We start from the raw sequence: 27,965 nt of genomic DNA, 5'->3' as shown, positions 1-27,965 counted from the left end.
CAAGGCTGGTTTAGTTAAGTCAGGGATGGGTAGGAATCGGGCTCATGTTTGCACCCTGTAACCTTATTTGTCACCCCTCACACCCACAGATCCAGCCTGGATCCACAGCCATTCTGTGGATATATTTTTCAGTTTTATAGCAAGTCGACTCAACATCAAATTTTACTTTACTCTTGTTTACTAGATCTGCTCTTTTCTGGTAATGTAGGGGAAATGACTAACAGCTAAAAATCTACCCAGTTTGATTTCTTTGCAAAAAATCTTTCCCCAAAGTTCTCTCTCTCTCTCTCTCTCTCTCTCTGTTGCCTATTTTTTTTTTTTTTGGAGCATTAGGCACTCTGTGTCCCTTGGCCACCTAATGTGAGCGTAAATGATAACCAATCAAGCTGTGTTTGAAGCAGAAATACTCTATTTATTCACAACATTTACATGGTCAGTTTGCATAAATAAAAACATAAAACAAAACAATTTACATGGCGTGTTGTGCATTGTGCAAACTAAACGCGTTTGCGTGCGTATGCCCGATGAAGTTAAAATAGTGGTGATCGAGTCCCTGCACCGGCGACAAGTAACCACCGTGCTGCTGCGTGTGCGCAGAGAGTGGCACTGTTGGGTACGAGATGCCTGGGCTGCGGGCTGAGCTGTGCCACGAAAAGTGTCCCGGTGGACTCTGCTGGTACACGGAGTCACTGGGGCTGTGGTTTTGGTGCTCCGGGGAGGAGTGCAGCTGAGTGAGGTAGTCAGACGGTTCCGGCATCGCGCCGACAGAGCCGAACACAGGCTCAGTGACCACACGGGACTTTGACTGTAAGAAGGCGAGAATCCTTGCGTACTTGATGTCTTTGGTTTCAGCTCGATCCTCTGTGGTCAGGTAGTGCACCAAGTTCTTCATGCATTCATGGTATCCGTAGTGGAAGTAGTTTGCAAATTCAGCAAGCAGTTCGCCTGAAACAAGCCAAAGTAAGCCGGGGTTACAACCTGCGGGTGACATGCTGAACAAGTGTAACACTTGGTGGGGTTTTATGGCACATTCCTGTGCGTAAAGCTGAACTTACTGTTAAACGTGTATGAAAAAGTCAAGTCTGTTAAATTTTACACAGCCAGCATGTTTAAAGCCATTAATTTAGCTGACAGGACAATGGTAATGCCGTGCGTAAAGTACAAGAGTTCATTACAAGAGTTTACTGACCTTTCTCTCTCCCGCGGGGAAAGTCCGCTGAGTGGAGCGCTCGCAGGTACTGAACAGTCATCTCCAAGATTTCAGCTTTCTCCAGTTTTCCAGAGTTCTACCAAAATGTATTTAAAAATCGGGAATTTTAAAATATTTGCAGATATAGAAGACTGCACTGTCTGATTAACGGTTTTTATTTGTCATTTTAAATGGTATATAATAAATCTAGGTAACAAAAAATGTATATTTCACAATACCTGTTTAGCCAGTGCCATTGGTACTGTTTTCCCCAGTTCGTTCAGGCAACGGTTAATGCGGTCCCGTCTTCTTTTCTCGATGACTTTGTGGGAGATTGGAGTTCTCTGTGAAAACAGGGGAGGGGGGACAACATGAGAAAACGCAATCGCGGTATTACCTCTCTTTTACAGTTACCGTACCGACCCTAAGCAAACGAAAGTAACAGTGACATTCAGCTTTATTCATAATAATACTAAATGATTCGGAAGATATCTTCCTGAGAAATATAAATGCTGGCGGGCTTTGCGCGTCGCGCGCTTTGCTGCTCCAGAGCGCGCAGCAGACACCTGCGCTCTGGCCAGATCCTTTAAATCCGAGGCCTCGCTGTGCACTGTTAAGGTATCCTTTAACTGATTTAGCATATTATAAGCGTTTGTAATAAAATGATTTACACTGCTGTCACCAGATACTGCCGAAATGCTGAACAGTCTCTATCTTGTCAGTAGTGTTCCAAACTTAGGCTTCTCTTTAACGCGTGCCATATGGCAAAATATTTTTATTCCACTATAATGATTCCACTAAAGTGCTGCAAAAAGTAGTTCTACACTATTGGTTGCATATAACAAAGGAGAATATTCCAATCGGGTACTCAAAAGTCTCAAAAACTGCCAGGTTTCCAAAATATTTCTGTCCTTTAAATGCCAAGCGCAGATGGAGCGCATACCTTCCTGTCTTTCATTTTAGATGCCATCGACGAATTCCCGACAAACGTCTTAAAAAATGAGATCAGCTCGAAGTTGTAGAGATGTTCTGGTCTGGTAGGTGAAGAAGAAGACTGAGATTTGAGCAGGAAGCTGTCCCTTATAAAGGGACCATCCAAGGGAGTCTGGCATTCAGGGTGTAAATTATTCCATGGGATTAGAGCCATGCATTGGGTAAATGTGTGCATTTAGGATCAGTTAAAGAAATAGTAAAAATCTAAAGCCATAGGCTAGCAGGGGGGCAAACCTGCTTTGTTAATCCACGTGGCTGTTCAAAAGACACGTGATTACTTTTGGAATATTATTTGCATAGTAACAACCCAGGCGGGAAATAAGAACTGAGCGCTGGGATCGGCTGATCCGGCGGGGCGCACTGTGCGCACTGAAAACAAAGCCGGCAAAAAAAGAATCCCTTTTTCTTCCAACTCGCGTTTCTCACACGATCGCCTGTTTACAAATCCCAGCAAGCGATCTTAACTCTCGTCCAAGCCCGGTCCGAGTTTTAAGGCCTGTCCAGTGTCATTAGAGTAATTAAGTAAGCCTTTAATAGGCTGTTCCGCCAAGTTCAGGGGAGATCTTTTGGAGACGGAGTCCCCCCGTTTGTTCCCGGCGTTTCTCACACGACTTGGTGACACGTCCATCTTTTATGAGAGATGGCAAGCTTTTTGTTTACATTCTTTATTTTGTTGGACTCCTCGGCAGGTGTGTGATTAGCCCTGGCACACGAGCGTCGTCTGCGTCAAGGCCAGCGTCTCCAGCAGCCTCTGGCACACGAGGGTTACCCACCACTGGAGACTCTTTGGAGAGGCTCAATTTGTATCCTATTATCCTATAAGAAAATGTCTATTCACTCGAATGAATAGTTTCATTGGCCTAAATTTTAATAATGCTGTGAAAGAAAGGGAGAAATAAAGAAGAATGCAGCTGGTGTGAACGCGCATTATTCCCCGTCACCTGCAAGATGGGTAGCCTGGAGACCCCTATTCATTTGCCTAATTTCGGTCAACTTAACAAACTTTGGGAGAAATTATACTGCCATTGTTATGAAGGGTGAAGCTTTCTGATCGAATTAACAGCATGTTTTGATCCGGTAAATGTCATTAGAAAGAAAGAAACAATCGCGTTTAAAGGGGCCTGGGTAATGCGCCAAGTGGAGACGCCAAAGCGCAAACAGCACAAAGGGTGCTAGTAAATGCCACAGGGGACTTTTGTACCCTCACATTGCTGAAGTTTTTCCCCCAAACAAAGGGCATTATTTTATACTTGAATACATTTCATACAACAATTGGCTGTTTTCTTCAAACATATTTTCACAGCAAGGTTAACAACAGGTTTATTGTGTGCGCTCCTTCTCACAGATTCAAAGTGCTCTCATGCGCCACAACAGTTTGCTACAATTCTTTTTTTTTTTTCCCAGTGAGAACGTTTTAATCTCGAAACTTTCACTGTGCTTAGATATATTTGATCCTGTGAGCGATGTCGACGAATTAAAAGCAGCGGAGATGGAGAAAGAAAAGCTCACAAGACATCTGAAGCTTTTGGAGAGTTTTTAGAGCACCATGGAGAGAAAAGCGCGAGCGTGCGGGACAAGGGCATAAAATCCAATTACTTGAGTGTGGAGTTTTTAACACTTTTTATGTGTTTGTCCTTTGAAATATTGTGGGACTTGTGCGCCGTTGCTTTTGTAAAAGAAACTGAATTAAATACTGGAAGTTTTTGCTGTCAGACTTGGAACGCCAACGTTGCGTCAGAAGGAAACCAACTCATGAGTCAGGATTTTCCTAACAGTTTTTGTACCACTCTGATGTATTAAATGTATTTCGTATTCAAGTAATTATCGTTAGTTAAACGTGTGATGATTTATTAAATTAAATATATTCATGTCTTTTGTCCCTTCTCAGCGAAATGTCTGCTAAATTTCTGATCTGTCAGTTTTTTGCCACACTATGCTTCCCCTTCTTTCTCTGTCTCTTTAACATTTTTGCGACTTAACTGCTTAACATCTGAGCTTTCTTTAGGAGCAAAAAATATTACCATGAATAAAAAAGAATATATTAAGTACTCGACTTTGAATTAATCCAACTTGCTGTGGACTCTGTGCGTAGAGCCGCGCTTTGTGGCTGATTTATCAGTACGCGCACTTGCGGTAAGTCGTATAAGCAGTCACTGTCACTTCATTAAGAAAGAAGTATTACAGGGTAAAAAAAAAAAAACTCTACCACTTCTAACAACAAGAAGTGGTATCTAACTTTAGATTGTTCTCGTACTAGCTAATTAATGTAATTTAATGAGAGATTTAAAAAAAAAAAAAAAAACTGTTGCGGACTTTTGACACTAGTCCACGTAAATATTAATTTAAATGCTATAACGTAACATAATGGCTTTATCCCTTTTTGGATATTTACGCCATAGAATCTTAGCATATGTCAAGTGTATCCACAACGCTTGACTAAATATAACTTGGATGTGAATTCTCCTTTCCATCATTTTGGTAAATTTGATGTTTTTACTCACTATTTCCAATTCATATGTATTTAAACTGGCCCTATCATTAGTGTTCATAACACAACACACACCTGATGTCATATCCGTGTTCAACTTTACTTTACATGCAAAAGTAGAGTAACAACATGTGAAAAATAAATAAGGTAAAATCACTGTTGAACCTCAGCAGACCGTTATTGCACAATAATGTTATGTTTAGGTCACATTTGCATGAACAGCATGGTGCATTGCTAAAAATTAATTTTTGCAAACTTTTACCTGCAGCCTACCTACCAGGCTTAATCTCTGCATCTTGTGTGTGTGTGTGTGTGTGTGTCTGTGTGTGTGTGTTTTTTTAATGTAAATGTATCACTACAAAATAAAACCCCACAGGGAAAAAAATAAATAAATAAACAAGCCTACAGTCATGACGCCTAACAGCGGCTCTGTGTGCAGAAGTAGCCGCTGTGGACTGTGTTGTCAGGCGCTGCGCTCTGACCCGTGGTGACCTCTGAGGGTCCCCGACACAATCCTTTGGCTTGGTGCGCCACCCTCCGCCTGAACTGCAGCAGTTCACACGGTCCCCAATGAGCCCGTGGAAATGATCTAAGCTGAGTTCAGACTGCAATGGTTCAGCAGCTACAGGCCCCTTTGACAAACGAAACTGGGACTATTAGAAGCCGTTTCTCAGTAAAGCTATAGCAAATTAATGTATCTGTCTAGCGTCGCGGGAGGGGGGGGGGGGGGGGGGGGGGGGGGGGGGGGGGGGGGGGGGGGTGGGGGGGTGGGGGGGGTGGGGGGGGTGGGTGGGTGGGGGGGGGGGGGGGGGGGGGGGGGGGGGGGGGGGGGGGGTCCGTTGGTTTAATTACAAGTTTTTCTCCCTCTAAATTCAGAAGAAGCTTCCTTAATTATATAGTAGCATAGAATGCAACCTGTAGCCTATATATGTGTAACGATTGTGGTCCCATAACATACAAATACAGACCTCTAAATTGTAGTTTGTTATAATTTGACTGCACCTGAGTTAATGTAACTTTTGGATTAGTTGAGATAAACCTTGACTACCACACGCTTTAAAGTTCTCTTAAAGAGTGTAATGATAGTTTGGGTGGGGCTGCAGGACATGAATCGTGAGCTGTGATCTCTCTGCTTTCTGCAGTGTTTTGGGTGGACTGGCATTAACTTGTCCTCCAGAATCACTTAATTGGTACTTTTCCATCTCTTTCTCTTGGCATCTCTGGCTTCTGAGCAGCATGTTTCTGATCAGCACTTAACTTACTACTGACTCACAAACTTATAATGAACATATTTAGATCCTTAAAAAGACTTTTGAATCGAGTACTCAATATTTGCTTTAAAGGCAAAAGCGCTCCCTCTTGTGTTACATTTTGGGAATTGCAATGACCTGCCAGCTCAGTAGAAGAGCTGCCTGAGAGCTTTACGCAGAGACAAAGGCTTTTTTGTTTTATTGTTTTTTTATAATCCAATACCAGTATTACAGTGCGCCAATTTATTGTGCTGTTAGATGGTTGTTTTACACCATCAGGAATGCGTCTTTAAAATAAATGTTCATTATGTTTGAACTGGATATCAGCACTCATAAATTTATACATCTGAAATGATTTGAAAATCCCTTCCTAGTGCTTGAATACTGTATACGTTATAGGATTGGATCATAGTAATGGCCAGCCAGAACTTCATAAATACTGTGGTCATTCAGTTCTCTTGTAGTATATTTACTGAAAGTTTTATAAAAGTAGCCAATCCTAAATTTACTGCAGTTTAAAAACACTAAAGTCATCCAAAGGTTTTAACTGTAGAGAACAACTCTTCCTATTTCTGAAGCCCCATATCTCACAGAAAATAGGGCATGATCTTGATGTCCAAAATGGAAAGATTATGTAATCATCCCCACACTTGTTTGCAGTTTAAGTTGTTTATCGGCCACAGTCAGAATTTATCAAGTGCCTGCAGCTGTGTAAGGGGTATACTTTTTCCCACTCAAATAGTGGCTTATTGTACGTATTGTGAAATGCAATGTGTGTGTACATATGGAAAGTAAATACTAATCTCTAAATTGTAGTTGGTTGTAATTTGACAGTATGAATTAATGTGCTTGTTTTCCTTTGTGCAAGCCTCTGTTGTCAGTAAAGCTGGAATGAAACACTTCAAATCCTCAGGAGCTCAGACAACCTTTCCCTCAGTTTGTGTTATGCTTTTATCCTGACAAACTTATCAGAGGTGATAATGATGCAGGCGAAGGGAAAAGAGCACCTTTGACCTCTCTGGTGGTGATATAATATACTGCCAGTAACTTCATAGCTAGCATTACTGATTCTCTGTTTCAGAGTGTTCATTCGGATATTGTTGCTGATGCTGTTTTCTGAGTCAGGATTGGTCGATTGCCTTTGTGGACTTCTGTAGTCACACGTGGCCTACATTAAACTGACTTGAAAGTATTTTTATGTAATTGCAACATAAAATGAAAATGTCTGTCAACTGACTTTCAGTTTTCTGCATCAACTTCATGTCACCCTATGACAGCTGGGATTTGCTCCTGCAACCCTGTGACTCTGAAGCAGACAAGCAGACAAAAATGTGTGGGGGTCATTAGATGATTAATGACAAATATGAAAGGATGAAGTTCTGTCATGTATTATAGACTTTTCTCTAACTGCCTACTTTTTGTGATATTATTACTTTTTTTTTATCTCTTTAGGCCTCAAAGTGTGATTTCTGTGACAATAAGTTATGCCAGAAGTTTTACTAAAGTTACAGTACAGCGGCTTTTTAACACACAACCATATTTAAAGTATGTAAAGCAAAGTTGATTTGGCGCTATCTGTAGATCGTATCACTGGATAACTGTTGCTGATGTGTTAATGAGAAAGCTTATTGTTGCTGCAAGTTGAGGTGTAGCTAATTTTGACAGCACTGTTGGGCGGTAGGGTGTGATGGAGGCAGATGATCCGCTGTGGTGACCCCTAAAGGAAGCAGCAGAAGGAATAAGAAAACTTAAGTATTTGACTATAATAAAAACATGATAAATGTTGAAAGTTTAGTATTCTGTTTAAGATTAGTAGTGATTTCTCTTCCATTTGGCTCCTGGTTGGTGCCTCTTGTCATTGTTTGGACTTGTTAACAGGTTTTCACGTGGTTTATTTAAAATAGCATGTAATCATTGATATAATGAAGTATTTTTATATTCTTGAACTGGATGTAAGGATTTTTCCACTAGTGTTCCCAAAACATCTTAAATTAAGAGTACAAATGTACCTGCAGTTATTTAACGTATTTTTGAATCAAATAAACTCCCTAAAAGACTGACTGTATAAGGGAGAACAAAAAATCTGAAGCCACTGCACTAAAACATTGATTTTCAATGGAAATAGGTTCAAATAGTCCCACTGCAATTATTTTCTAAGAGATACTAAACCTCTAAAATGCAAACATCCCCAATCCAATAAAGGCATGGGAAAGTGTCTCAAAATTAGTTATTATTAGTTAATTACCTGATTTAATTCACACGGTTGTGAAACACTATCTACCGTCACAACCCGCTGACCAATGACTGGACGCCTCTCAAACTTTACGAACGCAACACGTTAAGCCGCCTCTGATTGGCTGAGAGCTGCACCAGCTGAACAAAGTGAAGACCGCCACAGCCACCGCAGCTGCCGCTCCTTCCTGAAGAAACGCGTTCCAGTCTGCTGCTGTAAACAGGTTAGTGCGAACATTTGACGCTTGAAAAGTCAAAAATCCCAGCGTAGCTCTGAGCTGACCCTTACAGAGGGCTGCGTGCAAGAGTTAAAGCAGGATGCAAGGCATCGAAAAGGCTGCTCTTATTGTTGCTTTAAATAGACCAGACCCCAGCCACGTTTTATGTCTTTTCTCCACATCATATCTTCATTTCCGTTAAGCTCACGTTGCGCACAGCAACAGTGCGTTTAGTCCGCGGGAGCATGATCAGAACAAGCTGTTCGTTTCTGTCGTTTGTGGGTTTGTTGTCAGTAAGAAAGCCGCATGTAGGCTGAACGGACCAGCCCTACGAAAAGAAAACATACGGACACGTAGCAACAGATGAAACGGATACTACGTCTCTAATGATAACCCATTAAACCCATTATTATTTTTTTATTATCACTAATCACCCTGTTGCTAGTTGGGGTCAGGTGTGCTTGCGCGCGCACATCATTTTTAAATAAAGATAAGAAGTGGACAAAGAGCAACAATGAAACTGTTCCCTATATGTGGTGGCATCCCGCCAAATCATTCATAACTGTGTGTGTGTGTGTGTGTGTCTGTGAGAGAGAGAGACCTGGTAACGCCAACACGGTCCAGCGCCTGCTGCTGTTTCCTTCACCATCCACTCAAAGTCAAAATATTAGGGACAGGTTTGTTTGTTTTTGGACTTGGCTTGCAGTCCATCACAGTGGACTGTGAGCTGTTTCTTTGTGCTTTGCTTGTGGAAAGTTGTAAACTCCATCTGCAGCACATGGTTTGAAAAGAGTTTTGTTTTTGCTTTCTGACCACAGTGTGTAATGGGGCAGGCCCAAATTGCTGTTTTAAGGGTGATGTTCCAAGAAATAGGCAGAGATTCCAAGAACTTTACAGTCCTTACCAGCGAACAGTACAGCATATCATTATGAAACACAAACTGTCTTAAACATTCTCTTTAACGATACACAGATTGCAGTTTTCTTGGCCGATTTCAATTTTTGATTTTTCTCCAAGTGTGTCCTCCCTATCCTTATTCTGATTTTCTTTCAAAATATTATTTTCATAATTCTTGCCAATTTTCCCCAAGCCACAGTAAGTTACAGGATCTTCTCTCAGAAAGCAGAAAAATTAGTTGCACTACGTCCACCTTTTCCTGCCATATTTTACCAAAGCAAACAAAACCAGGTGCAGCAAGTTTATATAACAAAATAAATGTTGGGTACTTAAATCATTTTCCAATATGTTTGTAAACCTGGAACAACAACGTTTTGTGTGTGTGTGTGTGTGTGTGTGTGTGTGTGTGTGTGTGTGTGTGTGTGTGTGTGTGTGTGTGTGTGTGTGTGTGTGTTTGACTGTTTGCCTTTGCTGCTGTGCCTGAGTTGCACATGCATGACCAGCTGGTCACCAGTCCAGTCAATCAGTACATCTCTATTTATGTTTATTTACAAAAGTGCCAAACTCTGCAGTTCCCCAAATTGGCTCAAAAGGCGAGTTGGTCCCCATAAACCTCCATTTTAAACGGTCGGCTTTAGAGCAGGAAAAAACATGTTTGCTACCTGGTACAAAGAAACAGTCTTTGTGTCTATAGCATGTCTCCCCATTAATGACAACTGTTCAGAGGGTAAATTATTACATAAATTACCCAGACTGACCTGGATCAGAAGCTTATTTTTCCACAGGAGATGCAGTGACCACCCTGCAACCAGACCTGCTACTCTGGTCTAATTCCTGCCAGCTTGCCTACATCATTGAACTGACAGTACCCTGTGAGGATGCGGTTGAGGAAGCTTACGAGCCTAAGAAGCTGTGTTACTCCAGCTTAGCAGCTGAAGCACAGCCACTGGCTGTGGATGAAAAGGAGTGACACCATCTGGGCCTTATAGCAGCCATCTTCAAGAACTCCCCATGGAATCAGTAGTGGTGCAAACAGGGATTGTAACATCTAGTCCTTTCAACGAATCCATTACGTAAATTACTTGGATGAGTTCTATGATGCCTTAAATTGCAGCCCTTTTGGGATACAGATGGACACCATTTGCTCAACATTCAGCTGTACCAATAGAAAGCCAAAGCAGTCCACTGTTCAGTCCGCTGAGTGCGTTCTGTTTTGGGCCAGCTGAAATTGGCATCCTTTTAATATCACAGAGTTACAAATTTAACCTTGCCGTTAGTGTGTACCTGATGTTGGTTGTAGCTCTTGCCAGTTAATGCTGGAAGATAATATAGCAAATAAGAACTTGACCCAAATATCAACTTTAAAAAAAGCTTTTGGGGCAGACTTGATGTTCACTTTAGACAAGCAGGATTTACTAATGTGATTATTGACTTTCAGCTGCCCAGAAAGAAACAGCTTGCTGAAATGTGAAGCATACGTGTGCGACAAATTGCCAATCAGTGTTGGAGTGCTTTAAGCTTCACTGCAGACATGAGAAAAACTGCACTTTTTCCAATCGAAGGTTCGACTGGCTCTCATTTCCCCTCAAAGGAAAAAAAAAAACCCTCTCAGACTAGAAGCCACAGACAGCTGGTGGTTGGATACTTGGCTATTATGAATCAGTTCCAGAGATCCAACCTGTTCTATAACAAAGAAAATAATGTGAAAGTGAATCATAATTGAGTGCTTAGCAGTCAGTTGGGGACATAGATCACTTTTTTTGGGTGGGGATAAGGAGCAGCTCTGAGATGTACTTGCTTCTGAAGGCATTTTATGCGATGCTTCCTCTAACAGGAATCTCTGGAATGTGGCCTGCTGTTTTCCTCCCTTTTAAACCCCATTTTAAAAGCACTAGGTAATGCTGTTGTGAGCATACAATGCAGTCATATGAGCAGTTACCACAGCTATGTAATCACTTTCTACGGTTATATATTGTACTGTAATATTTGTTTTCTGACATCTCTTACCTAAAAAAGATTATGTAGGCAGAAGATGACCTTTTTCCCGCCAAAATTCCTATGTCGTGACCGAGGGGGATTTTTCTTTTTGCCCTTGAGTAGAGGAGCAGCTTTCATTAAAGCAAACCCAGGACGAGCTTTCAGTCATGTGATTCAGGAGCGTATCGGCACCATGTGGCCTTTAGTCATTCGAGAGTACCAGTATCAGCCTCTCTGTCTGTTTTTGGTGATAGCAAGGTGAAAGGGCTGAGCTAGATGATGTTTACACAACAATCAGCTCTGACATGTGGCCTTTGTGGCAGATTACTTAAGAGAAGAAAAAAAATCCCAACAAATTTTTTACTGATGTCACAAACTGATTAAATTGAATTTGAAAGAATCATGTGAGTCCAGCAGAGTTGGGCAGCTGGCTTCAAATGATCACGCATTTACACGGAATTGAATTTCTGTGAATGTTGTTTCACCAAAAGATTTTCTAACAGAACCTCTCAGAAAACATCAAAAAAATTGGTCCCGTTCTTGGAAAAGATTATTCAATTTTAGAAAAAGAAAACAAAAAAAAAAAAGCTGGCCTTGTAACTCAAACCAATTAAAATTTTTGAGCTCATTCATGCAGGCACAGATAGCTCAGATATTAATTGTCTCAGGAGGATCTTGGCTGATCTCCTCTTTTTCCCTTAGCTCCACCAGAAGGTTCACATTTGATTTTTTTATTTATTTATTTTTTGGTTAAATATCCGCTGAGTGGATTTCCAAGTTTGTGATCAAACAGCCACAACCCCAATGACATTCCCAGCCCTGCCTGTAAATGTGTTTTAATTAGCACGTGTTGGCAAGCAAAACTGTTTACCATATAAATATTGTTTGCTAAACATCAGATTGGCAGCAGATGGTTAGGATTTAAAGTGTAATGACGCAGTTGTGTTTCTGGTTTTTCATTGTAAAGGTTCACTGTGATATCACGATGGTAGTTTGTTTTTCTTTAACCTGCTTTTGTAAAGGTCTCGTGCCCCGGTGGTGTGTTGGTAGCTGTTGACGGTTGCATGACCTTTGTCCCACTTCAGAGAGCCAATCCTCCTCCCTCTTTCCCCTCTGTACATTTCTCCACTCTGTGACCATGTGACTGGGAGTGTGAGGTTTCATCAGGGAGGTCAAGACCTAGAGTCTTGAATGTGGTAGTCTTGTGCAAGGTCAGCTCGTGTGTCTGAAAACCAGGGTTAAAATTTGACAGTCAGGCAAAGGGTTGAAGTGCATGAAAGCCTCGTGTGAGTTAACAGCCGTGCTGTGAAGACCATCGGGCTGTTTCTCAGTGACGTGGCGATCAGTGTCAGCTGGTCTGCCACGTTCTCCTCTTCCTGGTCTCCTTTTTAAAACCTTGGGCTCCTGATCCGTAACGCTAATCAGGAAAAACTGGTTTGTCAGTTGCCTTTAGGGTGTGTGAATGCTGTACCCCTGTGAAGCTATACTGTATGTAAAGATATCTCATTACACTCAGAAGACTGCAGGGATGCCTCCTTTTTAAAATTGCTTCCTGTGCGTGTGGGTGTGCTGTGTTCTTGCTGAAACTGTTGAATTATCAGTGAGGTTTTGGTAACTGATCTGTTCCAGCAATTCCAGCAAGAATCTAGCATTTTTTATGGTCAGCCTCTCTGTGTTTCCTCTTACCAGTGAGGAAGCTGTAGATGGACTTTAAGGCATGTTGCAATAAGCCTTGTCTCCCCGTGAAGAACGCCGGTCTCAGAAAACCGGCGTTGTTAGGGTGTTAAAAAAAGAACATGTTTAACAGGCAATCACTGACCAACAATGTGAAAGCGAAGCAGCCACTGATTTACTTATCTCAATGAAACACAAGAGTAGAGACTGATTTATACAATTTGATACCTACAAAAGCCACTGTTCTCAAAACTATACAAACTGATCACCGACTGTGCGCTAAGGAGGTAGCAGGTTAAAACCCATTTACTGTCCGACTGCATGGACTCTTGTGTTGTCATGTGCAGCTTTGTCAGGTTCAGCGTTGCAGTGCATCTGTGAAAATGGATTTAGCTACAGTCAAAACCATCTGTTAGCACACAGTAGAAGCAGTGCTTCATTGCTGGACAGCAACTGATCCTATAGTTGGCATCAGTTAACTATCACTGACTGCATTCAGGTCTGAAAAGGGAAGTCAGTGTGGAAGTGCCTTAATCCTGCATTCTTTCTAATGGCCAGCAGGGGTGTGCAAAAAATATTTTTTTAACTGTATAGAAGTCTGTAAGAAAATAGCCCTTCTGCTCACTTTGATCCATAAAGTCAGTAAACACTTTCCTGAAGAGTTTATGGTTGCAGTCACTAGTTTCATCCATCCATCCATTGGGATCAATAAGTTGCTACCACATGTGTGTACAGTATCCTTGGTTTCTCAGTTAGTTCCTCCCCTCATTCCTGACATTTGGTTTCAACAAAACAAACAACAACAAAAAAACAGTTCATCTTTGTATAACCATCGCACAACACACACATTTAATATGCTGTGTTCTGACTTAAAAAAAAGACACCTGTTGTTTTAGTCATGCTGTATATCACCTCGATTCATAGAGAGCTGAGAGAAATTGTTTAAGATGGGATTATGTTTTGTGTGTTTTTAAAAGCTTAATGTGTTAATCCTCCATTGATAAGGTTGTAATAATGAGATTGCAGTTTGACCTGATGCTCAACACTCGAAAAAGACTGACAGACCTTAAAGCAGTGTCAGACTGCTTTAAGGTTTCAAATGTCTTTTTCCTTAGTGCACCATTCCTCAAAGAGGAACTGAAGCATTTTAGACTTCAAATATGACTGACCAACTTTGTGTGTCTGTGTGGTTTTTTTTTTTTTTTTTTTCTTGTGACTTCCTGGCTGTGGTAAGAGTGTCTCTTATACCAAACAGCTGTAATCTGCCTACAGGCGGCATGCTGTTGCCAACTTATCTTCATGTTCTGTTATGTGTCAAATGAACTCGCTCCCCCTCCACCTCCTTTTTTTTTTCCAGTGCCTTATGTTTGTGGGGTGACTGCTGAGCTGCCTCTGCCATTGGCTTGTCATCCTCCCAGTCCAAGTATGGCTAGTGGGGGGTGGTGGTGGTGGGTTTAGTAGTACCTTTTGCCTCTGACAATTCTTAGCAAAGCATGACACCAGTGTCATGTGCCACTGCTGGCCATCAAACAAACATGTACTCTTAGAGTAGGTCTGTAATGAACACTTGTGCTGCTGGGTTTCAGACTTTGGGTCTGGCAAAATAAGATGTGTGAAGATGTCACATTCGAGCTATGCAAATGCGTCAACTTTTCTTTTACATTTCCCAGACCAAACGATAAATTACTGAAACAAGACTGGTAGATTATTTCTATATAAAACCAAATAAAACTAAATCCTGTGTTTAAAAATATTATTAAGTTGACAAGAAACACAAGCAAATCTCAACATTTCTTAAGTTTATGTTTTAAAATCTTAAATGACTTTAAAAAAAATCATTGGTGATGTTTTGCTGATTTTCAGAAAAATTGGGTGATTCTATGATCGATACCATGGTATCTAAGTACTTACCGTCCTAACCCATCTTCCCTTACCACCTCTTCATGTATTATCTTATAGTGTCCTTACAGGTTGTGTTTCATGGTAGGGTACTGTTGGATTTTTTATCAGTGTGATTTGTATATACAGTGGTTAACAAATTTATTAGACCACCTGTTGCTAAAAACAAGCAAACACAAATATTTTAGGAATCTGTCAAAACTTGTTCAAAACTAAAAATTATAATCGTCATTTATTAGGCAAATAAACTATATTCACATGTTTATACCCAAATTTGAGCTGACACATTGCCTCTGGTAAGACAGAAATTAATCAAGCATAACATTCAAACACTAAACTTAATTTTTAGGACTGCAAGAAAATAACTGTAATTAATCAAAATGTAATAATGGGTTTTATTGGTTATTTTTTTTTCTTCAGCTTTTTTTGAAAAACAGTAAATTTGAAAATTCATGGAAAACAACAATAACTATATTTTAGCATTAAAAATATCATATCAGTTAAAGAGCTTGCACATACTAGTGGATTAACCATTACACACTGCAACAGTGTCCTGTACATATTATGAAGGATAAAATTATCAGAGCTTGAACGATATTTTGGCGGAGCCAATATTATCAACTGTTTTTAGCAATTTGCCAATCTGTTGGTATCTGCATTTATAACAGCCAATACATAAAAATGTAAAAAGTAAAGAAACACCTTTCAGCTGTGTTATGAATGCTGTTGCATAGCTTGTCCACCAGAGGGCACTTTGCAAATATTGGCAACATGGATTTAGAACACCACAGCCAGCTGATCTGAGCGGCATGGTGCAGAGTGTAAGCATGGTAATAAAAGACTACAAACATAACAAATGTAATGGAAATCTATCTACGTTTTGTGTGTCTGAAAGCCACATATCAGAAGATCAGATTTTTAGATCCCCAAATATCGGCATCGGTATTGATCTTAAAAATGCTTTATTGGTTGGCTTTAAAATGCCGACCCACATAAAATTTTCTCCATACCACGCACCTCTACATTTTAGCGTGCATACTTTCTTCACAGCTCACAAAGATCTGCATTCACTTTTTTCGATACACCCACAACTGATCACACTTATTCCACTTTCAGTTCTCTTATCTATTTGTGAGAGGAGGAAGACTGTAAATCCATGCAGAAAATGTACAGTATACTAAATGTCTAGACATATTACCCAAAGATGAACTTCAAGGTGTATTTGGAAATGTTATTTTGTCTATCTCAGACTCCAAGAAATTATCTCAGACTCTAAGGAATCTGCACATATGGTCCGTTTTTATGTATCTTAGATGAATGTATGTTGGGGTCAACATCTCTACGATGTCAGTTAACATATCTGTCAACATATCTGCCAGGCAGAACACACACCATTTGATATAATCAGTATGTAACGCTTTGTTCGACTAGCTTCATTTGATTGGATGCTCAGCAACACAAGAACTTCACACTGTGTGTGTAGATATAGACAATGTATGATAAGATGATTCATTCTTGAATAAACATCAGCCAAATGCTTGAATCACTCAGATCAGCACTCAGTTCATTCTAAGCTTTACTTTTAAACTACTTTTACAATTATTCACAAACGCAAAAAGCTCACAACGTTAAATGCAGTGAGTTTGAATCAGCCTATTAGCTGAACAGTGGGTTGTGTTGCCTCTCATGCGTGTCTGTTTCTGTTTTGAAAGGGGCGTGTTTCTGCTATTCATAGTTGTGAGAACTTCAGAGGTCTATTAGAGGTCAGTGAGAGTCCTTCTAATAGCAACTGCTGCCGCACAGGGCCTTTCAGACAACCACTGTGGGCACAGTCTCGACCTTTCTTCATAGACACATTGTGGAACAGTGAGTAAAAAGATTGATTTTAATTTTTGGTCTGCCAATAATCAGTACTTTGAGAAAATATACTTAGCTGCACTTAAGATTGTCCTTGAGCTGATTTGAAAGTGATGTGATCATTGCTTCGCTTCCATAGTGTTTACAAATATTTCCTGCAGGAGTTGGTGGAACATTTGTTGAGTTTAATTTGGAGTTTTTGATTATTGAACCTTTTTTTTTTTTTTTTCCTTCAGAGAGGTTAAACAGATTTCACCTGAATGAGTATAGCCTTTACTTGTTGGTTGGTTTTTCAATATAAGAATTCTCATCTCATCACAATTTACAGTATTTAATTCATATTTATAAGTCAATGACAGCTTCTCCACAGCACTTTGTCCCAGTTGGCACTGTTTCCATTTGTCATGGGTTTGTTGTTAATAATAGAAGTAGGTGAGAAGTCAATTGTTGTGGCTGTTCACGTGTTCATTTACCTCCCAGAGGTCAAAAGAGTTAAACGCAGGACATTTGTTTTCAGATGCCCAGGCTGATTAAAGCTGCGAGTTGCATAGAAAACAACATGACATGTCGGAAGTCTAAGTTATTATTTAATGCGCTCCTTCCATATTGAGACATAATATAATTTAAAAAAAAATGCTGGTTGAATATATCAGTGAATTTAAATAGGTTTCTCCTGCTTCAGGCTTCTCATATTTCATTTAACACGTAATTAAAAATCAGACATTCAGCCTGCTTGTGGCTTATTTTATTGTTAAATGAATATTTTAGTAGAACAGAGCCATATGTGTCCATGACAGTGAAGAGTGAGCCCAGCCCAGTGAGCTCATTTCTAAAACATCCCAATCACGGATGCTGAACAAGGTTCAGCATCTCGGCTGTCTGGTTATATTTCCTCTGAGGTTTGTGATCAGAAGATGTGTCTGGAGTCTTCCTTATTTCCCAAGTCTTTGCTATCAAATGCACAGCTGTTGCTTCCTTTTGTGTTCACAACATCAGTAAAAGAAGAGAAGGAAAACAAAGGCAAATGTGTATGTGTTTCATCAACAATAAGAATAGATTTTAAACATAAAGACAGTCATTAAAAACTCTATTCACAATAAAAAAAGTCTTCAATTTAAATTTATTGACTTACAGAATTTAAAAATACACAAAAAGGCAGATAACAAATAACATGCAGTGCAAGAAGAGACAAAAAGTCCAATGGACTTCCACCTAATTAATATTAGAAATAAAAAAAATCACATTGTTATGGAAAAACCAAAATTGACTTACAAGAAATAATGGGGCTACATAAAATGAATGAATACAAAAGTTGTTTAAATGTAATACAATAATAATCATATCGAAGAAAAAAAGGTTTAACTATGGAACTGTATGTTGATAAAGCAATATTAGTTCATACTCCTGGGTTCATAGCTATGCGAAAGAATACACATCTCTAGGAGTGAGACATGGATAAGAGCACCTTGGTCAGAAGCATTTCTTATAACATCTTTTAGAGGAACACATTTTCATAACACATAAAGAAAAAACATTCCATAATTTAGGAATCCTAAATCTTATTGAAAATTGACCTCTGCAAGTATTTAGGAAAAGGAAGGCATGAAACAAGTTGAGAACAAATGTACCAGTGTGGAAAAATTAAAGTAAGTCTCAGGGATGGGATGGATGACTCTGAAGAGTCTGCGGACAGGAGTAGGAAAAGTACTCACCCAAACTTAGCACAAAAAGTATGGAAATTTGTGTTTGGTTGATTCTTTCTTTGTTGTAACAATGCTTCTTGGCAATAACTCTTATAAAGTTGGAAAGCCTGTTAATTTCTTCTTTAAATGGTGCCTCATTTGTAAGGAAAATTTATTTGTGGGTTGAGCAGCAGAGTTGAGGATGTTGGTTGTGCCCATGAAAAACTTGCCAAGTCTTCTCTGCCAACACCAAACAGCTTATTCTGCTATTGACTCTTGTTTTGAGCTTCTGGTACCCCAGGTGCTGACAACCAGGCTTGTCATCATTGGAGGCCATCTCAGTGCAGAGATATCGGTGGCAATCCCATATCTCTACAGTCTGGGACTAAACTCCCCTGGGACTCGCTCACCACCACAAAGCGTGGTTTATCAGAGACTACCTCCAGAATTTGGGAGTGGAGAGGATGGAATGACTTTCCTGCAATCCTGACCTCAACTCCATTGAACACTTGTGGGATCAGTCTGGGTGTGCTGTTCATGCCAGAGTGACCAACACAACCACATTGGCTGACTTTCAAATGCTGGTTGAAGAATGGGATGCCATCCCACAGCAGTGTGTGACCAAGCTGGTGACCAGCATGAGGAGGAGGTGCCAGGCTGTTGTGGTTGTGTATGATTCTTCCACACATTACTGAGGACTAGGGCTTCAACTATCGATTATTCCATCGATTAATTAATTGGATAAGAAATACTTTGTCTTGTTCACAGTTCATCTGCATATTTTATCTTCAGTAGATGTACTGCAGATTTTTCTCTGTGTGAAACAAACAGCTTTGGATGGAGCAGCTACAAAGTTGATTACTGCTGATCAGGTGGTTGATGAAGGGCTCCTCCAGCTGTTTCCCAGTTACAGGAACAAACATTTCCTTTCGCTCCACCTGAGCTCACCGTCTCGATAACGGCTCCGACTCTTTGTGCCTGCCGCCTGTGTGCAGACAGACTGCACGTAAAGCAACTGCTGCTGTTGTGTTATCAGGCTTTCCAACTTTATAAGATTCATTGCCAAGAAGCATTGTTACAATAAAGAATCAACCAAACACAAATTTCCTTACTTTTTGTGCTTTTTAATAATAATACAAAATAAAAGGTAAGATAAATTTTAAACTTTAATCAAGAGTAAGGAAGCAGTTGTTAGTAGCACGATGACTAACAAGTATTGCCGCACATAGAATAAGAAGATAAAATGGGGTTCCCTGAACAGGGAAAATATTAGCAGTGTATATTCAAAAAGGTGACCAATTAAATCAAGTCTTACATTATTTTTCTAGAGCATCATTTCTTAGCTTTCTAGAACATGACTTGAAAGCTACAAAAAAGATGTTTCAAAGATCTTAACATCCTTTAAATATTTTTTTGTAGCTTTGTAGTCACGTTTATGTCGGATGTTTAATTCATTTTAAATCTGGTTAGCAGATTTAAAAGCCAAAAAAGAAATGAATAAATAAATCCATTACTGCGAAGTGTCGGTTCATCACTGAATCACTGAGCTGAACGCTGCTGCTCCATTTCTCCGATGAGCCTTGAATGATTCACCATCGGTTTATCCTTGAAGCTTTTATTTTGCACAGTACTGTTTTTGCGTTATTGCGTCAGTTTGCCAGAAATAGATGTTGGTGTCAGAGAAAAGTGAAAGCTTTAGATGTGATACAGTCTTCTCAAACAATCTGGCTTTTGGGATCATGTTGCAGCTGTTTGACAGTAAATATTAATATCAAACCACTCACTGAAGAGATGAGATTACTACACTAGGTCAGGATTGATGTGCATGTTGGACTGCAACAATTTAGAAAGAAAAGATCAAAATAAGTAAATGTAACAGGAGGAAAAAAGTGAAAGTGTATAGCGTAAATTGCGTGTGTTTTTTTTTTTTTTAAACTGATGCTTCAGGCTTTAACACCACAGTTCTGTGGTGTGGGCTCTGTTGTAAATATAAAGGTCAGAAGGTATTAAAAAAAACTTTATTCTTTTTTGTTTTTCCTGCAGGTTCAGTACAGAGCAACCATGCAGGCTCAGGAAGTCCTGAGACAGCTGCGGATCCCCGAGCTGGATGACTTTCGGCATTACGTCAGAGGCTTTCCCACCAATGCTCTCATGGGTATGGGCGCCTTCGCGGCCATCACCACCTACTGGTTCGCCACCCGGCCGAAAGCCCTCAAACCACCCTGTGATCTTGGACTGCAGTCAGTGGAAGTACCAGTAAGTAATTTCTTTTCTTTTCTGATGGACTGAGGTTTTGGTTTCTTTTACAGTGGAATGCATGAGGCATGAAGCAGTGTCAAGTGTGCAAAGCTGACTTCATACACCAGAAATGTTAATGGGTTTCCCTCCAGGAACTTAATTACAGCTGCAGTTTTACCAGTTATAAGACATGACTTTCTCACTTCTTGTTACATTTAAAGGATTAAATTTTTTTTCCACACAGTCAAATTTGGCTGTGCTGATGAAGTGGGCTTTATTGGCTTTTGTTTTATTATTTCAGGGTGCACAGCGTTGTCACTTGTAGCCCAATCTTTCCACTGGAGCTCTTGAGTAAATAAATGTGTTAAGAGATCACGAAGAGTTTGCTAAGTAATACTTTATGAATGTTGTTCTCTTGTAGGGTGGTGAGCGTGCAAGAAGATCGGTACTGTGCGACGGTGACTCTTACATGACACACTACTACAGCGATGCACGCACATTATATGAGGCGTTCCATCGAGGGCTCAGAGTTTCAAGTTAGTGTTTCTCTTATATTGGTTAAACATGAGAAATCCCCAAAGATGCTGATGTTGGATAAAAGTTTCTCTCTTTCGCAGATAACGGACCATGTCTAGGATCGAGGAAACCAAACCAGCCGTATGAATGGCAGACTTATAAAGAGGTTAGATGGGCACCACAGCCATGTCAGTGTTGGATTTTACAACTGTTAGAGTGGGGATCAATTTTAAAAACTGTATTATTTATTTATTTTGTACAGGTAATAGACAGAGGAGAGTACATTGGCTCTGCCTTCCTTCACAGAGGACACTCTCACACAGGAGACAGATTCATCGGCATCTTCTCTCAGAACAGACCAGAGGTAATACTCACACCCTCTTCTCATTTTGTTAAATTGACTCAGATTATTCTGTGGTGTTTCTGTGATTACTACCCACAAGCTAACTGCATCCTACAGGGTTAGTGTAGGATGTAGCCGTGCCACGTTCAAAGTCACTTTTGCCTTTTGTCCTGTCTCCCCTCAGCCCCAACTGGTCACGGCAGATGATGATGATGATGATACTTTATTGATCCCACAATGGGGAAAAATGACTGCCCCTCCCTGAGCCTGGTTCTGCCGGAGGTTTCTTCCTGTTAAAAGGGAGTTTTTCCTTCCCGCTGTCGCCAAGTGCTGCTCATAGGGGGTCATTTTGACTGTTGGGTTTTCTCTGTAATTATTGTAGGGTCTTTACCTTACAAAATAAAGCGCCTTGAAGCGACTGTTTGTTGTGATTTAGCGCTATATAAATTGAATTGAATTGAATTAAAGTGGAGTGTAGAGACACTGCAACTGGCCTTAGAAACTGTGGGGTAGAGGCATGAATTTTTTTTTTTTTTGTTCTTTTCCACTTTTTCCCACTGATGGGAAACGTGGTAGACCGAATTTGATGATGATTGATTTTTCTGTTCCAAGTCAAAATCTCTTTGACATAAATTATTCTTGCTTTCGTAATAGAAGCATTACCATGTTCTCTTTTTTTCTTTCTCTGAAATTAATAATGGTGTTTCTGTGCAGTGGACCATTGCAGAGCTAGCCTGTTACACATACTCCTTGGTGGCTGTCCCGCTGTATGACACACTTGGTACAGAGGCCATCGACTACATTATTGATAAAGGTATAAAAAAGGGCACCATCACACACTAGCCAGACATTGCCTACAGCGGAGTGTCAGAGTGTTCTATAAATCAAGGACCCTGATGCTGAAAGATTAAATTAGTGGCTCACCTGGTGCCATCTGTTTTACAGTCACCATCTCAACAGTGATCTGTGATATCCCCGAAAAGGCCCGGATGATTCTGGACTGCGTCAACGGAAAAGCACGAGCAGTGAAGACGATTATTCTCATCGAGGCGTTTGATAGCGACCTGGTGACCCGCGCAAAGGAGAGCGGCATCGGAATCCTGAGCTTAAAGGAGTTTGAGGTGAGAATAACAGACTGCTTTGTCATTTATAGATGTCTGAGTTTCAAAAAAAATTTATTTTTTTTGATGTGCAAATACAGATTTTTTTTTTTTAATTGTGTTATCTTGTGTTTTGTTGGCATCATAGTATTTTAATGTCCTTGCATGAACGTAAAATGACAATGAAGGGTATTCTGATTCTAATATTACTGTTTGTAGCTAAATAGAAATTAGACCCCTATCAGGACTTCCTGGAGGTGCACTAATACATTTTATGTTTTTTTTTGTTTTTTTTGTTTTTTTTCCAGGCCTTGGGTAAAGCTAACCTCCAGAAACCAGTGGTGAGTAGGAACAGCACATCCAATTACAAATTACTCCAATGAGAATCATTGCTGCAACTTAGATGAATTTACTTGATCAAATGGTCTATCTTTAAAAAAAAAAAATGTAATAGCGGTTCATGCTTCATGTGCATCAGTGTAGCTCTGTGATCTGATTACAGCCCCCCAAGCCAAACGACCTTGCTCTTATCTGCTTTACCTCTGGAACAACAGGTGACTACAGGATTATTATTACTTTAACATTTTCCAAAATGTTATGTTTTCACATTATTCATCATCTTAATTGTTTTTTTTTTTTAATTTTGCTTTCAGGATACCCAAAAGGTGCAATGATTTCTCATGAAAATGTAATCAGCAACACTGGAGCTTTCATTAAAGTGACCACGGTAAACAGACACACCCACCAGATTCTAATACTTTCAATTCAGTTTACTCTTTGAGACCTTTCCAAACAATAATGACACAGAAGCTCTCATCTGAGTCGCCTTCATATGGAGAACGGTCAGACTGTCATCAGCCTGTAAGACTAAATACTGGAGAAAAAAAATTAATTTCTAATAGCAGTAAAATCAATTAACCCAGGTTTTCATTTAACAGTCAGTACTCTTCCTTTAAAGATACAAAAACTGAACATCAAAGATGAAATGACAACACTTGTTAAAAAGACGATAACATAAAGTCTTAGCTTTTTATCAGTGGATTTAAATTGTGTTTTGAAGTACGCAAGTCGGTCTACAACAGCTGTGTGAAGTAAGAAGTACAAATGTTAATTTCAGGTATCTTTACTTGAGTATTTTTTTCTCACAACTTTTTACTTTTACTCGCTACATTTTTAAACAAATATCTGTACTTTCTCCTCCTTACATTTTCAAAACAGACTCATTACTTTAGGTTTAACACAGCTGAGTGAAGTTTTTATTTCCTTTCACTGCGCCTAAATCGAGGGAAGAATAACACATAAGAGTGGAGAAAACCCACTTTGCCAGAAAGTGATTGCATCTTCTACCTTGTCATAGGAATGTTTCCCACTCAAAATGACTTGATATCATTCATAGGAGATATGTCTGACACATGCTTTGCAGATTAAAGGTCAAAAAGTCATTGAAAGAAGCTTAAATGCAAACAATAATTTTTGGCAAATATAGGAAATCCCTTTTTGGCACAACACCGAACAATCCAAAACAGCATTAAGTTGTGATTGCGGTACTTCAGCATCTAGCTAGCACCAGAGAAGAGGAGCATAAAGGGAGTAACCTTTTTAGATGGCAGGTCATTTCAAATTCAGAGTTTCTAGCAGCTCAACAAATATCAACAAACACACAAACTGTTTGTGTGCAGTTTGTCGTACAGTGTGTCTGCAAGCTTAAGGTCCAGCTGCTGTATTTCCAGGGAGCGAAAAGAAAGACAGAAGTTCACTCAGAGATGGAGAAACATGTAAAAAAGAGAGGTTAGATTTAAAGGTAAGGACTGCTCAGTGACATCTGATAACCTGGAAATTTAAAGCTTACTTGTAATGTCCTCCATTTTTAAATCAGATATTGGATATGTATGTGATGTGAAGTTGACGCAAAACGAGCGGAGGTACACAAATTACACAGTCTAGATAGAAGTCAGCCAAAATAGCTTGTGAAACATCTGCTTGTTGAATTCAGGTGTATAAATCCTCAAAGAGCAGTAAACCTCAGAGCCACAGTGGCACAGGTCAGCTGATTGCAGCCTGAACAAAGAGAAAATCTACAGGAGCGCACAATAGAAATGATAGTTGGGATTCTTTTCCCCATGCGGAGCCACTACAGTCAATCATAGGGTTCCCCCACCTGCCAAATCCCACTTTAATCCCAGATTATACTCATTTTTGTGTTTAGGTGTGGAGACAGAGTCAAAAAGAAGTTTGTATTCCCATGTCTCTTATTATTTTCTTATTATACTAATATAGCATGAGGTTCAGTTAGCTTGGCACAAACGTAGCTGGTAGAAATGTCCTTCAGAGAGCTACTTTTAATCTTTTTTTTTTCCTTTTTTTTTTTTTTTTTTTTACTTTGAGTGCATTTCAGAGCCTGTACTTTTTCACTTTTACTTGAGTAAAAAAGTTGAATCAGTACTTCAACTTTTCCCAGAGTATTTTTTAACACAAGTATCTTTATTCTACTTTATGGAAAAACAATTTAATTCAGTTTATTTGCTAAATATAAAAGAAAATTGAACCTTGAACCATACCAACCCAGCTCCCACAAACTTTTTCCTTTGCTCTTATGAGTTAGGTTACATCAAATAGATTGTATCCGTGAAGCTGACTCTGATATCCCTGTCTGACCCCTGTTGCCTCACCTTGATTCCTCTTTATATTTTCCCGTGCATGCCTCTGTCCGTCTGTCCTGCTCCCTTGTCTGTTCCTTCCTGTGTGGTGTCATCCATCATCTAGAGCACTCTGAAGCCCTCGTCCAAAGATGTGCTCATCTCTTTCCTGCCTTTGGCTCATATGTTTGAGCATGTGGTGGAGGTAAAGTACAGAGTGCTTCACCTGCATGTATTTTGTGTGTCCCTCCACAGGTACACTGCATGCTGAACGCCCATGACATTCATGTATCCTATCTCCCCCTAGCTCACATGTTTGAGAGGGTTGTGCAGGTATGTTGTGGACTTAATTACCTAAAGATGCACTGCATAATGAATTTATTAATGGAGTTAATATTGAGGAGTCAGCAGAGAAGGAGCTTTAGTATAATTTTTGAGATGCATGTAAAGCCTTTTTGGCTTTTGTGGTACCCTTTAAAGTCTGTCCAGAAGTGTTAGAAGTTATATTTGTAGATGACAAAAACTGAGAGCATGACCACTTCACATGCTTTTTATGAAACATTTATGATTTTCTTAAGGCTTAACTTGATGCATAATAGTTAAAATTCACGCATACTGAAAGGGAAATGCATGACCAGGTTCTGTAGTTTCAATAATTTAGACAAAACTCTGAAGTACTGGCTTATCTGTCTGACCCACAGCCCACAAAACACTCATAGGTTTTGCATTTTTCATTGTAGAGAAAAATAGCAGGGAGTTTATGATGCCTTAGTGTGTTTAAATGCACCATTAGTGCCCCCATGTGGTCAAAATGCCATTTAAAAAAAAAAAAATTTTTTTTAAACTTTGAATGAGCAGCTTCTTTTTTCGCTCCCTAAGGGTGTCGTGTTCGTCCACGGGGCTCGAATTGGCTACTTCCAAGGTGACATTCGACTCTTGATGGATGATCTGAAAACACTCCAGCCAACAATCTTCCCCGTTGTCCCACGTCTCCTCAACCGCATGTTTGACAAGGTCAGTGAATGTAGATCAGCTTGTAGTATGCTGTGTTTTTTCACTTTATTTTACATATTTTTGTGGTCATAAGTACCGTTTTTCCAGTGTGCTGCTTTGTGTGTCAATTCTCTGTGAAATACGAGTTACAGTTTTGTCTTCTCTCTGCAGGTTTTTGGCCAAGCCAACACACCGCTGAAAAGATGGCTGCTTGATTTTGCCTTCAGAAGGAAAGAGGCGGAGCTTAAAAATGGAGTAGTCAGAAAGGACAGCATGTGGGACAAACTCATCTTCAAGAAAGTGCAGGTAAACACAGCACACCTTAAAGTATCTTTTGACTTGCTTTAAAAAAATCTGGAAGATTGCTTGGCTATGTGCCACATGTAGCTTTGAATGAGGTTTAGTCATTCAAATAGCAGGCACCATGATACATGGTGAGATTGGTAAATGGACTGGTGCTTTTCTACTCTACTTAACACTCAGAGCATTTTATACAGCGTGCCTCATTCACCCATTCATACAAGCACTTTTTTCTACACCAAAGTGCTTTCTGTCTAACATTCACACTCCAATTAACACATTGGAGAGCAACTTGGGGTTTAGTATCTTGCCCACGGATACTTTGGTGTGCAGACTGGAGCAGGAATCAAACTACCAACCTTCCAATTAGTAGATGACCTGCTCTGCTTTCTGAGCTACAACCCGCACAAAAGGAGACATTGGATAAACATGAGCTCAGATTTGACCTTTTCCTTGCAATCGTTTTGTTAATTGAATCCACAGTGGGTTTTTTTGCGATGCATAATAAATTAGATTTGTGTTGACATTTTGGAGCCGCCTTGTTTGTTTTGCACTTTACAGGCGAGTCTGGGCGGCCGTGTGAGGCTCATGATTACGGGAGCAGCCCCAGTATCCGCGACCATCCTGACCTTCTTGAGAGCTGCTCTCGGCTGTCAGGTGGGCCACATTCACAGCCATCTCATGGATAATTTTTCTTTTGTTTTTGTTTGATTTTTTTTTAATACATATCATTAATAATATGCATGCTTTCCACAGTTTTATGAAGGCTACGGTCAGACTGAATGTACAGCTGGCTGTACCATGTCAATGCCTGGGGACTGGTCAGCAGGTAAAACATAAAACTTCCACTAAGTTTTGCATTTTGTAGACTCAGTAATGCTTTTAAGCAAGAAACTAAACTATGACTCTTCTGTCATCAGGTCATGTTGGGCCTCCTCTGCCCTGCAATGCTGTTAAACTGGTGGATGTGGCAGAAATGAATTACCTGGCAGCCAATGGAGAAGGAGAGGTGAGGAGTGTAATTTATCAAACGCAAACAAAGTTTGGATGGAATTATTTGCTCTGACTTGTTAGACAAAGAATTTCATTTTATAGGAATTTCAGTTACATTAAAATGCTGCTGTTCCAGAGACTTACAGTCATGTACATAAAGTTTTCACAGGACTCTACATACATGTAAAAAGACTTACTGTTTTCATAGGAATTAAGAGGGTAAGTAGCAGCCAGGTGGTGATAATCAAATGCCCTTGATTAATTGATCCATCAGCTAGCATGAGCACTTCTATAAAAGCAGAAGCTTTGGCAGTTTGCTGGTCTGGAGCATTTTGGTGTGTGTTAACCTAATGCCACAATCCTCCAAAGAGTAAACATCTCACTAAATTCGTCCAAAGTCAGACTGTGCTTTGCTTGGAGAAATTGCAAAAGACTCCAGACTCCCACTCCACAGGCCTCAGTTAGCATGTTAAATGTTAAAGCTCATGAC

At 39.9% G+C, this 27,965-nt stretch overlaps 2 protein-coding genes across 3 annotated transcripts in view; one reads left to right on the top strand and one right to left on the bottom strand.

Moving 5' to 3' along the window:
- Positions 1–391: 391 nt before the first annotated feature.
- On the bottom strand, positions 392–2,237 carry helt (helt bHLH transcription factor). The gene is made up of 4 exons (XM_030741843.1): positions 2,133–2,237; positions 1,429–1,533; positions 1,190–1,286; positions 392–945 (listed from the first exon to the last, which is right to left on the bottom strand). The coding sequence occupies exons 1-4, from the start codon at positions 2,157–2,159 to the stop codon at positions 470–472; spliced, it is 705 nt and encodes a 234-aa protein (XP_030597703.1). The 5' UTR covers positions 2,160–2,237; the 3' UTR covers positions 392–469.
- Positions 2,238–8,288: 6,051 nt separating this feature from the next.
- LOC115777478 (long-chain-fatty-acid--CoA ligase 1-like) overlaps positions 8,289–27,965 on the top strand; it is a 23,278-nt gene continuing 3,601 nt past the window's right edge. Inside the window, exons 1-16 of one of the 2 annotated variants that reach the window (XM_030725429.1) lie at positions 8,289–8,376; positions 20,400–20,612; positions 21,016–21,130; positions 21,212–21,276; positions 21,373–21,474; positions 22,168–22,267; positions 22,399–22,574; positions 22,862–22,894; positions 23,056–23,107; positions 23,207–23,280; positions 25,445–25,522; positions 26,069–26,203; positions 26,354–26,488; positions 27,044–27,139; positions 27,239–27,311; positions 27,403–27,491. In XM_030725429.1, the coding sequence (XP_030581289.1) occupies positions 20,418–20,612; positions 21,016–21,130; positions 21,212–21,276; positions 21,373–21,474; positions 22,168–22,267; positions 22,399–22,574; positions 22,862–22,894; positions 23,056–23,107; positions 23,207–23,280; positions 25,445–25,522; positions 26,069–26,203; positions 26,354–26,488; positions 27,044–27,139; positions 27,239–27,311; positions 27,403–27,491 (1,518 nt within the window). In that variant the 5' untranslated portion in view covers positions 8,289–8,376; positions 20,400–20,417. Of the gene's footprint in view, positions 8,377–20,399; positions 20,613–21,015; positions 21,131–21,211; positions 21,277–21,372; positions 21,475–22,167; positions 22,268–22,398; positions 22,575–22,861; positions 22,895–23,055; positions 23,108–23,206; positions 23,281–25,316; positions 25,395–25,444; positions 25,523–26,068; positions 26,204–26,353; positions 26,489–27,043; positions 27,140–27,238; positions 27,312–27,402; positions 27,492–27,965 lie in introns of both variants that reach the window. The other variant, XM_030725494.1, reaches the window with a different exon arrangement.

This window comes from Archocentrus centrarchus, chromosome 1 (genome assembly GCF_007364275.1).
Source record: "Archocentrus centrarchus isolate MPI-CPG fArcCen1 chromosome 1, fArcCen1, whole genome shotgun sequence".
Classification (NCBI taxonomy): domain Eukaryota; kingdom Metazoa; phylum Chordata; class Actinopteri; order Cichliformes; family Cichlidae; genus Archocentrus; species Archocentrus centrarchus.
This window is presented reverse-complemented; position numbering and strand designations above follow the sequence as displayed.